Source organism: Salmo salar, chromosome ssa28 (assembly GCF_905237065.1).
Source record: "Salmo salar chromosome ssa28, Ssal_v3.1, whole genome shotgun sequence".
Taxonomy (NCBI): Eukaryota; Metazoa; Chordata; class Actinopteri; order Salmoniformes; family Salmonidae; genus Salmo; species Salmo salar.
In genome coordinates this window covers 1,853,165-1,867,428 of record NC_059469.1, presented here as the reverse complement: position 1 = coordinate 1,867,428, position 14,264 = coordinate 1,853,165, and the positions used below count along the sequence as shown (strand labels likewise).

The following is a 14,264-nucleotide window of genomic DNA, read 5'->3' as shown; positions in this document are numbered from 1 at the left end:
AAATTGCATGTTCTATAGCTTAGCATGAGGTATTCTGACTCAGGTGAGCAGAACCCTGATATTAAATATATGTTGTTAACAAAGAGACACACACTTCCCCCATTGAGCTTACCCGACGCTGTCGTTCTATCCTTCCGATGCATTGAAAAACCAGCTAGGTGTACAGTGCCTTCAGAAAGTAATTCATACCCCTTGACTTATTCAACATTTTGTTGTGTTACAGCCTGAATTCAAAATGTATTCAAAATATATATATTCTCACCCATCTACACACAGTATCTCATAATGACATTGACGTATACAGGGACACGGTGATTGAGTTCATCAGGAAGTGTATAGGGGATGTTGTTCCCACTGTGACTATTGAAACCTACCCAAACCAAAAACCGTGGATAAATGTCAGCATTCAGGCATCCCTAGCCACATCATCAGAGCATGCGCAGACCAGCTGGCTGGAGTGTTTACGGACATATTCAATCTCTTCCTATCCCAGTCTGCTGTCCCCACTTGCTTCAAGATGTCCACCATTGTTCCTGTACCCAAGAAAGCAAAGGTAACTGAACTAAATAACTATCGCCCTTTGAGAGGCTAGTTAAGGATCATATCACCTCCACCTTACCTGACACCCTAGAGCCACTTCAATTTGCATACAGCCCCAAAAGATCCACAGATGAACCAATTTTCATCACACTGCACACTGCCCTATCCTATCTGGACAGGAGGAATAACTATGTAAGAATGTTGTTCATTGACTATAGCTCAGCCTTCAACACCATAGTAACCTCCAAGCTCGTCATTAAGCTCGGGGCCCTTTGTCTGAAGCCCGGCCTGTGCAACTGGGTCCTGGACTTCCTGACGGGCAGCTCCCATGTGGTAAAGGTAGGAAACAACACCCCCACTATGCTGATCCTCAACACAGGACTCAACCCCCTCCTGTACCCCCTTTTCACCCATGATTGCGTGGCCACGCACGCATCCAACTCAATCATCAAGTTGGCTGACGACACAACAGTAGTAGGCCTGATTACCAACAATGACGAGACAGCCTACAGGGAGGAGATGAGGGCCCTAGAAGAGTGGTGCCAGGAGAACAACCTCTCCCTCAATGTCAGCAAAACGTAGAAACTGATTGGGACTTCTGGAGACAGCAGAGGGAGCACGCCCCCATCCACATCAACGGAACCTCAGTGGAGAAGGTGAAAAGCTTCAAGTTCCTCGGCATACACATCACTTACAATCTGAAATGGTCCACCCACACAGACAGTGTGGTGAAAAAGGTGCAACAGCTCCTCTTCAACCTCAGGAGGCTGAAGAAATCCGGCTTGGCCCCTAAGACCCTCACAAACTTTTACAGATGCACAATTGAGAGCATCCTGTCGAGGCTGTATCACCGCCTGGTATGACAACTAATCCGGCTGTAACCTCAGAGATCTCCAGAAGGTGGTGCGGTCTGCCCAACGCATCACCGGGGGCACACTGCCTGCGCTCCAGGACACTTACAGCACCCGATGTCACAGGAAGGCCAAGAAGATCATCAAGGACATCAACCACCCGAGCCACAACCAGTTCACCCCGCTATCATCCAGAAGGCAGAGTCAGTACAGGTGCATCAAAGCTGGGACCGAGAGACTGAAAAACAGCTTCTATGTCAAGGCCATCAGATTGTTAAATAGCCATCACTAGCAGGCTACCAGCCAGTTACTCAACCCTGCACCTTAGAGGCTGCTGCCCTATATACATAGACATGGAATCACTAGTCACTTTGATAATGGAACACTAGTAACTTTAACAATGTTTACATACTGTTTTTGTCATTTAATATGTATAAACTTTACTCTAGTCAATGCCACTCCGACATTGCTCGTCCTGATATTATATGTTAATTAATTATATTATTTTACTTTTAGGTTTGTGTGTATTGTTGTGAATTGTTAGATATTAATGCGCTGTTGGAGTTAGGAATACAAGCATTTCGCTACACCCGCAATAACATCTGCTAAATATGTGACTAATACAATTTGATTTGATTTGAATGTTTGAAAATTAATTGAAAATGAAATACAAGCACCTTTGGCAGCGATTATAGCTGTGAGTCTTTCTAGGAAAGTCTCTAAGAGCTTTCCACACCTGGATTGTGCAACATTTTCCCATTATTCTTTTAAAAACTCTTCAAGCTCTGTCAAATTGGTTGATCAGCATTGCTAGACAACCATTTGCAGGTCTTGCCATAGATTTTCAAGCAGAAGTTAAAACTGTAACTCGGCCACAGGTTATTGTCCTGCTGAATAGGTGAATTAATCTCCTAGTGTATGGTGGAATGCAGATGGAACCAGGTTTTCCTCTAGGATTTTGCCTGTTTATTTTTTATCCTGAAAAACTCCCCAGTCCTTAACGATTACAAGCATACAGATAACATGATGCAAACACCAGTATGCTTGAAAATTTGGAGAGTGGTACTCAGTAATGTGTTGTATTGGATTTTCCCCAAACATAACTTTTTGTCCTGAAAAACAAAATGATAATTGCTTTGCCACATTTTTTTCAGTATTACTTTCGTGCCTTGTTGCAAACAGGATGCATATTTTTGAATATTTTTATTGTGTAAAGTCTTCCTTCTTTTCCCTCTATCAATTAGGTTAGTATTGTGGAGTAACTACAATGTTGTTGACCCATCCTCAGTTTTCTCCTGTTTTAAAGTCACCATTGGCCTCATGGTGAAATCCCTGAGCAGTTTCCTTCCTCTCTGGTAAATGAGTTAGGAAGGATGCTTGTATCTTTGTAGTGACTGCGTGTATTGATACACCATCCCAAGTGCAATTAATAACTTCACCATTGTCAAAGGGATATTCAATGTCTGCTTTTTATTTTTAACCATCTACCAAATAGGTGCCCTTCTTTGCGAGGCATTGGAAAACCTCCCTTGTCTTTGTGGTTGAATCTGCGCATGAAATGTACTGCTCGACTGAGGGACCTTACAGATAATTGTATGTGTGGGGTACAGAGATGAGACAGTCATTGAAAATCATGTTAAGTAAGGCATAATCAACGAGGGACTATGCGTTCTATGGCAGATAATAAACAACATGGAAGGTGTGTTCCACGACGCGCTAGCGGAGTGGAACTGACCTTCCATGGAGTTGCATTATTTGCCATAGAAAACATTTAAAAAATTAAAATGAGCACCCAGGAGGGGCCCCAGGACCAAGTTTGGGAAACACTGAATTTAGCCTACTGCCAACTTTTTATGTTGCTGACAAAGGCAGCATGTTTGCACAGTCCCTAACCGTGCATTTGCATTCTCATAAGATGCTGAAAGAATAACGTGATAGTTATAGGCCTGCAGTCAGTATCCAAATTTCAGTTACTACAGTAGGCTACAACTTCAGTGTCCAAATATTTATTTTTAGTTCAGAGAGTTAGCAGGGGAATCTGCCGCAAAATGTGTCAGTGGAAAAGCGTTCTCTGGAGTGATGAATCACGCTTCACCATCTGGCAGTCCAACGGACGAACCAGGAGAACGCTACCTGCCCCAATGCACAGTGCCAACTGTAAAGTTTGGTGAAAGAGGAATAATGGTTCTGGCTACGCCACTTAGTTCCAGTGAAGGGAAATCTTAACGCTACAGCATACAATGACATTCTAGACGATTCTGTGCTTCCAACTTTGTGGCAAAAGTTTGGGAAAAACCCTTTCCTGTTTCAGCATGACAAGGCCCCCGTGCACAGAAATGGTTTGTCCAGATCGGTGTGGAAGAACTTGACTGTCCTGCACAGAGCCCTGACCTCAACCCCATCAAACACCTTTGGGATGAATTTGACCGCCGACTGCGAGCCAGGCCTAATCGTCCAACATCAGTGCCCGACCTCACTAATGCTCGTGGCTGAATGGAAGCAAGTCTCCGCAACAATGTTCCAACATCTAGTGGAAAGCCTTCCCAGAAGAGTGGAGGCTGTTATAGCAGCAAAGGGGGGACGAACTCCATATTAACTCCCATGATTTTGGAATGAGATGTTCGACATGCAGGTGTCCATATACTTTTGGCCATGTAGTGTAAGTTATGATGAACTTCACAGGTTGGTGACCTTGATGCTCTTTTCCAATAAATATATAGTGTCTTATTCTGATGACATGATCATCTATGCTTGGCTGCTTGACAAATGAAAAGAATATCGCTCTTTTGTTCATAATACTCCTTATAGGACACATCACTGCACTCTATACTCCTCTGTAAACTGGTCATCTCTGTATACCCGTTGCATCTCTGTATACCCGTTGCTTATTTATAAAACCCTCTTAGGCCTCACTCCCCCCTAGCTGAGATACCTACTACAGCCCTCATCCTCTACAATCAACACCCGTTCTGCCAGTCACATTCTGTTAAAGGTCCCCAAAGCACACGTCCTTGGGTCACTCCTCTTTTCAGTTTGCTGTAGCTAGTGACTGGAACGAGCTGCAACAAACACTCAAACTGGACCGTTTTATCTTCATTCAAAGACTCAATCATGGACACTCTTACTGACAGTTGTGGCTGCTTCGCGTAATGTATTGTTGTCTCTACCTTCTTACCCTTTGTGTTGTTGTCTGTGCCCAATAATGTTTGTACCATGCTTTGTGCTGCTACCATGTTCTGCTGCTGCCACGTTGTGTTGCTACCATGTTGTTGTCATGTTGTGTTGCTACCATGCTGTGTTTTCATGTGTTGCTGCCATCCAATGTTGTTGTCTTAGGTCTCTCTTTATGTAGTGTTGCGGTGTCTCTCTTGTCGTGATGTGTGTTTTGTCCTATATTTTTAATCCCAGCCCCCATCCCCACAGGAGGCCATTTGCCTTCTGGTAGGCAGTCATTGTAAATTGACTTGCCTAGTTAAATAAAGGTTAAATAAATAAAAATAATAATCTCATCATGTAGGCTACACCCACACTGTATTTGCAAGCTGTTGGCTAGAGTGTATGTGCAAATACCAGAATGGGCACACTTGCTGTATAATGCTAAATGCATTTTGGTGATTGTTAGTTCTCAAAGATCTTATAAAACAAAACATATAGACCATAAAATGTATAACAAATACAAATATTTTGGATTTAGGGTAGAGTGGGGTAGGTTGAGTAATTTTTTACATTTAGCATCACTACATCAATGGAAATATAGTGGTCTTTTGGCACAACATACCCTGGGTATGGGGTAAATTGAGCACCGGGCCTGTCCTATGACAGTGGGTGATGGCAGCGGGTAGGTCAAAGTTTAATTCATGGAGTTGGGGTGTGGTATATTGCATCTATTTTAAATGTATACCTAAATTCAGATATAGATCTCTTTGTTCAATATAACTTACCCTTCCATTTCTTGACCAGTTATCTGGGACAGGGATGTTGTTTTGATGTGCCAATTCGTAGGCAAGTTCTCTGCATTGGAGGCTACTAAGCCCATGAAACTGGTCTGTGAGTTTCTTGATATGTTTAGCAAAATCTGACTCCATGTCATCAGATAAAACCATCTGTGCCTCTGCTACTCTATCATAGTCTCTCTTTCGCACAGGTACATGTTCCTTTTCTTTTGTCAATGTACCTCTTCAGTGTCATTCAGTCTATTGTTTCATCCCTTGCAGCTGCTGGAATGGACTCACTTCCTTGGCTGCTCTCTTAAGAACCTCAAGGGGGGCTAGACCCCTGCTTGTTTTACATTTGTATACGCGCGGCATGATGATGCCTGCTCTGTAACAATAAAAATGCACGATCTTGAGTTCAAATGCGTGACACATTGCAAAGATACTATGTATATTATGCATAACTCTGACAAAATGTAAATCATAATATATATGGAGTATGGTGGCCATTGGCTCAACTTACCCCAAAGCAAACATTTTGACTATATTACCCCACACAGATACAAGGATGCACTTTCATGCTAGGTTTAGGATCTCATATTGTAGTGTACAGAGACACCAACGGATGTATAAAACAATCTTACAACTATCTACCTTGATTTAGATACAAGCATCATGAATACTATAACACAATACATTTATTTGACTTTGTGAAAATCCGTTTTTTTGGACCTAACTTACTTACCACTTTTTCCATGTTGTTCGTTCCTAACAGGCTCTTCCTAAATATTTGGTCGCCTGATTCATTTGGTGTATTGTTTCCTAGAAACAAGAGGTGGCTCAACTAACCCTTAACTTAGCCCACTCTCCCCTAGTTTTCTATGCAGAAAAAAAAACCTGTACAATAACTAAGACAGGGTATCTTGTCATGTGTGCACCTAAATGCATGGCATGATAGTGAGACTTTTGAGTACAAGTAGCAACAGAGCAATCCCCTCTCCGCCCTTCTGCTTCTCCACATGCGCACGCACGCGTACACACACCCTACTTTCCATGGAGCTATGAACAGTGCCTGAGGAATAATGCATAGAGAGATGGATTGTGACAGGCTGGTTCTCTCTAATTCCTCTCCCTCTTTCTTGCTCTGTCTCTCTTCCTAGGAAAACATAGCATTTTCCATAACACATTGGACATGCAAGATTGCACAAAAAAAGTCAACTTTAAATATACTCACAGTCATCTCAGAAGACAGTAATAGGCTACCCCTCCTGAAAATATTGTTTGCTGCCTGCACCTTACTCAAGCTAAGGTGAGTTTGTCAGTTTGTAGGGCCTATAGTTTCTGCTCTTCATTAAAAGTCTTTATTGTTGCATGTGTGTAGCGTCATGTGTGTGAGTAGCCTAGCCCAGGGCTTTTCAAACAGGGGTCCGAAGGTACTGCACGGGGTCCGCAACGTATTTGTTTATTTAAAAAAAAATTTGTATGTGAAAAATTCTTATTTTAAGAATATCACTAGCTGCAACAGAATACCATCATGGATACCATTTTTATGTCTCTGCGTCCGGTATGGAGGAAGTTAGAGCTAGTTTCACACGACAATGCAAACCAGTGTTAGCGCAATGACTGGAAGTCTACAGGAACAGTTAGCATGCTAGCTGTTCCTAATATGGAGGTCATTACAGTCATTGGAGCTAATTACAGGGGGTTTTCTGTATAGATAATTCTTATGTGGGCCTTCTAAGCGGTCATTTTCGGGATGGAAAAACAGTTTCAGTGTCAATTTAAGTAACCAAAACCAGATAGAAAGGATGCAGAAAAGATGTTGAACTTTAAATATTTTTTAATAACCATCTTTAATTACTAACAATCAAATAAAAGATAGACAGACAGGAAGAGTACTAAATGCAAAAAAACGGACATTCATGGTACATGCCCATTGAGTTTGTTATAACGTGTGAGCAGAGGAACACAGCATTAGCAATAGCAAAATGCATAGAATTGCAGGAAATTAGAACTTCTAAATTACCTCTCAGCTCCATGCCAAAGTGTGTAGAATTGCTCGAAATGTGCATAAAAAATGCAACATTTTCGCTCAGCTCAATGGACAAAAGTGTAGAATTGCAGAAAAGTAGCTTAAGGCCTACAACAGAAACATGTTCTCTACGCCTCCATGATATCTTTCTAGCTTCATTGACTGTGTTTAGAGTTTACATTTCCTTGTCCAATGAACTGTGAGGTTAAAATAATTCAACTGTCTACCAATGCCGATGACTTCTATGCCTACTTACAATTATCATTCCCTGGTCGCCGGTTTACCTGGGCAGGGGTCCCTGGGTAAGAAACGTTTTAAAACCCCTAACCGAGCCCCGAGCCAAATGGCCTATCCTTGCCAGAGAGCATTAGCTTAAATTCATTGTCGATCTAATAATTGAAAACTGAATCGACCCCAACACTGTAACACTGCTTGCGCGTCTTATATTATAACATCGCAAGGCGAAAGGTTACAATTTGTGGTATATTTTCTTGTAGGCCAAATGTGAGCAGTAACAAAAGCGCGGGAGGAAACGGATAGCATGCACCTGTCTCGGCTGTTTCCCTGTTATGTGCAGTCCATCGGTCCGGTTTGGTAGGGTGTGTACTATCCGGGATCCTTGGGACTTCTCTACCCACTTGAAGTTGACATTTAAAATGGTTAAGGTTAGGTAAGGGTTAGGGTACGGTACTGTCCTGTCTGGATAGCGCGTGTCGGTTTGCTCTTGGTTTGTTTTTCAAATATCACATAGGCTAGTGGTGATTCTATTTAATATGATATCGGTTTGGTAAACCTTTAGAAGCCGATGTAGGCTAACGGTAGCGACTTACAAATGCTGCCTAAATTAAGCAGAATCCATTGCCATTAGTGGAAACCAAGACTGTTCTCAGGGAAGGCCTGGTTGTAGCTAGATATTTTCGATTTGCGTCAGGGACAATTTTTGCATTTGAGCTAACCCTTTTCCTAGCCTTAATCGAATTATCCTAACCTGTCACGTTCATCCTAACCTAAATGTGGCGCCATGTCGATGGACGTTAGGTTAACTCGTTGACTGACATTTCCTACAGAGTGAAAAATGTGTTAGGGCAGGCGATTTACGTCAACAAGTAAGTAAGCAATAATGGACCAAGCAACCACAAGTTGTACCACTAGTATCTGAAGTGTTCCTCATGAGGAGGGCTACAACGAAACGGTGAGTTGAGCTATGACGTTATCAACAAAAACATAAAGCTTTCTTGGAAATCCTAAATGGGCTTAATTAAAATGTGTCTAGGCTGCTAATATAACGACTGAAGCAATTAAAAAACACCAAATTACATAGTAGGCCCGCCTTTCAGTGTCCTGTTCTTGTATTGAATAGACGTATTATGGCAGTAGGGATGGATGGGTGACGAACTAACAGTATTGGTGAATTTAGATAGCCATGTGATAACTAGGCAGGCTAACTTTAAACGAAAGAGAATGGGCGTATTGAGAGAAGAAAGGTGTTGACATGGTATATAATAGCATTATCATAATGGCATCATTTTCAGGAATATGCCTACTCACTTTACAAAGTCAGCCTATAGGCCTAATACCGCTGAGTGATTGCACATGTTACAGTTGACATTGGTCTCATACTACTGGAGATGAGAAGGGCTACACATGTTTCGTGATTATCCTTGACTGGCGGTGAGCTGAATGCGTGATTGGGAGGTCAAAGTGATGATAGGATAGGAGTTCTAGCTGGTCACAGACTTCAAACCCACTCTGACAGGCCACCAAGCTCAAGGCAGTGAGGTCAGATGTCATGCATTAGCTAGTTCACAAGGGGCGCAGTGTTTTCTGTGCCTCTGGACACGGAGTACCTGTCACAAAGGGAAAGTTCATCTGTCTGCTCTTAGACAAGTACAACATTTTGACCCCTGTGGCGTAGACCTACAGAAATGGCTGCAAAGTATTCCAACCTCACATAACGATTGAATCAAAGGTTATTCGGCAGCAAACGAGAGTGTTGGAGCAAACCTTCGTAGGAGACATACGGAGCGGAATCACAACCTTCACAGAGGCTTTTCCCCTGTGAAAATATCCATCATAGATATGTCCAAATTTCAACTGTTCTGCGGTGTGTGGGGGAATCCCTTTGTTTCCTCGTCTTTGTGTCGGTGGTTTACAGTGGCCCATGTGCTCACGTCAGGTTGGTTTTGATACTGAGAAACCCCCCCCCCCCCAACCAGCAGCAATAAACCCCCCAAGGCCAGAGGAGGCCCCACAGTCATAGACCTGCCTAGGCATGCACCTGCCAAGCCCCACAGTTTCTGCTCCTCTGTCTACTCCCCTACAGCGGATTGCCCCGGCATTCTGCCTCTGTCGGCTAAGGCCCTGCTGTGTCTGTGCTCCTCTCCCACTCGGTTGAGACACGTCGTTCCTGGCTTCCAAGTAGCTAGGCGAAGCAGGCAGGCTCCGCGTGATATACGCACAACGCTCTGTGTGCGCGCGATACACCTGGCACCCACAGACTTCCCCCTCAGGTATATGACTCTCATTAGCACCTAGCCAAAGACACCCCTTGCTTTCATCTCAACCGTGTCCGTCACAGACAAAGTGAGGCGCATCCTTTATAAACAAAATAAGACAGACACGCAGAGCCTCGGCATGTAGTCTAAACACGCTATGTCCACAAGAAAGCCCCGTGTGGTTAAGTAATTGACTTCATCAAGACATCCACACGTTGCCTCCGAAACTGGTGCGTCACCACTGCAGCAAACACACCAGGGAGAGGGGAGGCGAGCCGATTTGCTATTGCCATGCCAGGGATTGGCTCCAACACTGCAGGCAACTCCGTACAGGGGCCAGGGCATCCACTCAGGTCTGCCCCATGGCAGACTGGGTGATTAATGGGCAGTAGCACAGCTAGCAGACTGTGTAATTACGCTACTTAGTCACTCAGTCACTCCAGACAGAGTGAAGTCAGCAACACTTGAATTCAGTGGGATTTCTGGGATTGGCAGATGAATTGATAGGTTTTTTTGCTCGCGCCCGAGCAAATACGGCCTTAAATGAATGGATAAGAGAAAGAAAATGGATAGGTTAATAATGATTACTCCCAAATTACCAGCAAATCAGTCAGAAGTCAGTTTTCGTGCAAGGGAACATGAAATGTTAGGAAACTATTCAGTTGATCTCATTGGGATATGTATTTGTGAATACGAACACATATTTCAGGTGCGTTTTAAAAGAACAACCCCAAGCACATTAAGTAAATTAGCGGTCTGAAACCTGGGTGAATGCAGGTGAAATTATTGTAGCTTTACTTGGCTGGCATATTTTTGTATTTTGAAATAGGACTGCTTACTATAAGGGACCTTGATATAGTCACCAGTCTTGCCTCACATCTTTATTAAGTCCAGAAATTGCATGAGCTTTCTGAACATTATAGGTCAGTTAGTACCACATGTGGCAGACCAGGCGTTGATGGCTGTTGATGGCCTCACATGTTCCTTCAGCTCAGCTGCATTAATAGCCAAGCCATTCAGCCTGCTGTCTCAGTGGGTAAGCCCCATTGGCAAGCAGTGATACATGGGAGCCTGCTGTAACAATGCTCACCTGTACTCCAAAGGAGATCAAAAAACAAAAGTGTGTGGCAGGAGGAGGAGGGGGGTGGGGGAGGGGGGTGGGGGAGAAAGCAAAGCGCACATGAGCTGTGAACTTTTCTGAGGGGGGATTTTTTTCCCCCTCTCACTTCAATGGCTTTTGTGTCAGGGTGGGGTGGGGTGCAGCGGCGCACTAATCTGTCAGAGTCAGAGGCTGCCGTGATAGGGTTGCGCCCCGCGGGGGGCCTGAGGTCATCCCGAGTGGCGCTCTGATCTGATCAGCAGCAATTGTTCCCCTATGATCCTCTCCCTCTCTCTCTCTGTCTCCCTCTTTCTCTCCCTCTGCCTACCTCTTTCTCTCTCCCTGTCTCAAGGCCTCCAGCGGCACTCAGACAGCCCAGGCTCGGCAGTGTGTCAGAGTGTCTGCAGTTACATTGGCAAGGCCTGTCTCGCTGATCCTGCTGCCGTGTAGTGTGGTGTCGCTGGCCCTGTCTGGGGCCCCTGGATTCTCTGTTTTACAGCACATACAGTACACATTCTCTCTCAATCTCTCTTGCTCACTTTCTCTTTATCTCACACACACACACACACACACACACACACACACACACACACACACACACACACACACACACACACACACACACACACACACACACACACACACACACACACACACACACACACACACACACACACGTGCATTAGCTGGCTCTCATCTTACACTCAAACACACAGTCACAGTTGTACTTAAAATGGGCCCGGGAACTACACACATAAAATCCAATGCTGTGTTCCAGCTGTATCACACTCTATGTATGTCTATGTATGCTGATAAAAAAAGCAGTATAGCAATGTCATAAAACAGATAAGGATCGTGAATGTTCAGTCTCTGAATTAGCTTAGAGTACGTAAAGATGCAGTCTGGGATCTTAAGCACTTAGAAATTCGTAACATATTGTATAAATTGGAATTTGTAAAATATCTGCCTGAAACTGGAGCATCACTTTAAAATCTACAGCAATGCAGATGTGGTGCATGGGGAATTGCGCCACATCGCATACAGATGCAGGATCTTAATTTGAGCCAGTTTGCAACAGCGGGAAAATAATCCTGCAGCAACAGGAAATGTGAATGATTATTATTATAAAACATTATTTTTTATTTTACCCCCTTTTTTCTCCCCAATTTTGATCTTGTCTCATCTCTGCAACTCCCCAATGGGCTCTGGAGGCGAAGGTCGAGTTATGCGTCTTCCGAAACATGACCCACCAAACCGAGCTTCTTAACACCGGCTCGCTTAACCCGGAAGCCAGCTGGACCAATGTGTCGGAGGAAACACTGTTCAACTGATGACCGAGGTCAGCCTGCAGGTACCCGGCCCGCCACAAGGAGTCGCTAGAGCGCGATGAGCCAAGTAAAGCTCCCCCGGCCAAACCCTCCCCTAACCAGGACGATGCTGGGCCAATTGTCCGCCGCCCTATGGGACTCCCGATCATGGCCGGTTGTGATACAGCCCTGGATCGAACCCGGGTCTGTAGTGATGCCTCTAGCACTGCGATGCAGTGCCTTAGACCGCAATAAATGTGAATTATTATGTGGATTATAATTAATGGACATTTTTTGTAGGGGTTGATACATTTTTCATTTGTATTTTCTTAACCTTGAATACACTACAAGTTTGCATTTCCTGGTGTGCAGGAAAAACCTCAAGTTAAGATTCTATATCTGTAGGTAAGGTAAGGGCATGTTTGTGTGTTTATGAAAGTGGCTTACACTTGTGAATAAATAAACAATAAAACTACAAAATTCCATAACTACTTTATGGCAAACATAACAGCTTCTGGAAGATGCCGTGCAGTTTTGTTTGAGCTTGTCATCACAGTAAGCATGTTAAAACATGGACATAACTCCCCCCCTTATCTTAGGAGAAAAATCTGGCAATTAAAATTAATTACTTCAATGAAACTATAATGGTTTCTGGCATCCCTGGCTGATCTGGGCTGTCTCGTTGTGGTGATTAATCCATGTTTAGGCACATCTAAACTCAGCAAAAAAAGAAATGTCCTCTCACTGTCAACTGTGTTTATTTTCAGCAAACTTAACTTGTGTAAATATTTGAATGAACATAACAAGATTCAACAACTGAGATATGAACTGAACAAGTTCCACAGACACGTGACTAACAGAAATGGAATGATATGTCCCTGAACAAAGGGGGGGTCAAAATCAAAAGTAACAGTCAGTATCTGGTGTGGCCACCAGCTGCATTAAGTACTGCAGTGCATCTCCTCCTCATGGACTGCACCAGATTTGCCAGTTCTTGCTGTGAGATGTTACCCCACCAAGGCACCTGCAAGTTCCTGGACATTTCTGGGGGGAATGGCCCTAGCCCTCACCCTCCAATTCAACAGGTCCCAGACGTGCTGAAAGGGATTGAGATCCGGGCTCTTCGCTGGCCATGGCAGAACACTGACATTCCTGTCTTGCAGGAAATCACTCACAGAACAAGCAGTATAGCTGGTGGCATTGTAATGCTAGAGGGTTATGTCAGGGTGAGCCTGCAGGAAGGGTACCACATGAGGGAGGAGGATGTCTTCCCTGTAACGCACAGCGTTGAAATTGCCTGCAATGACAACAAGCTCAGTCTGATGATGCTGTGACACACCGCCCCAGACCATGACGGACCCTCCACCTCCAAATCAATCCCGCTCCAGAGTACAGGCCTCGGTGTAACGCTCATTCCTTCGACAATAAACGAGAATCCGACCATCACCCCTGGTGAGATAAAACCGTGACTCGTCAGTGAAGTGCACTTTTTGCCAGTCCTGTCTGGTCCAGCGACGGAGGGTTTGTGCCCATAGGCGACGTTGTTGCCGGTGATGTCTGGTGAGGACCTGCCTTACAACAGGCCTACAAGCCCTCAGTCTAGCCTCTCTCAGCCTATTGCAGACAATTTGAGCACTGATGGAGGGATTGTGTGTTCCTGGTGTAGCATGGGCATTTGTTGTTGCCATCCTGTACCTGTCCCGCAGGTGTGATGTTCGGATGTATCAATCCTGTGGAGGTGTTTTTACACGTGGTCTGCCACTGAGAGGACAATCAGCTGTCCGTCCTGTCTCCCTGTAGCGCTGTCTTAGGCGTCTCACAGTACGGACATTGCAATTCATTGCCCTGGCCACATCTGCAGTCCTCATGCCTCCTTGCAGCATGCCTAAGGCACGTTCACACAGATGAGCATGGGCATCTTTCTTTTGGTATTTTTCAGAGTCAGTAGAAAGGCCTCTTTAGTGTCCTAAGTTTTCATAACTGTGACCTTAATTGCCTACCGTCTGTA

The 14,264-nt window shown here is 44.3% G+C and overlaps 1 protein-coding gene across 2 annotated transcripts in view; it reads left to right on the top strand.

Moving 5' to 3' along the window:
- LOC106589299 (proto-oncogene Wnt-3) overlaps positions 1-14,264 on the top strand; it is a 39,601-nt gene that overhangs the window by 16,287 nt on the left and 9,050 nt on the right. Inside the window, exon 1 of one of the 2 annotated variants that reach the window (XM_014179085.2) lies at positions 7,493-8,547. The exons of the other annotated variant lie outside the window; for it this stretch is intronic. Within the exon in view, the coding sequence (XP_014034560.1) occupies positions 8,525-8,547 (23 nt within the window). The 5' untranslated portion in view covers positions 7,493-8,524. Of the gene's footprint in view, positions 1-7,492; positions 8,548-14,264 lie in introns of those variants that run through there. 2 annotated transcript variants of the gene reach the window in all.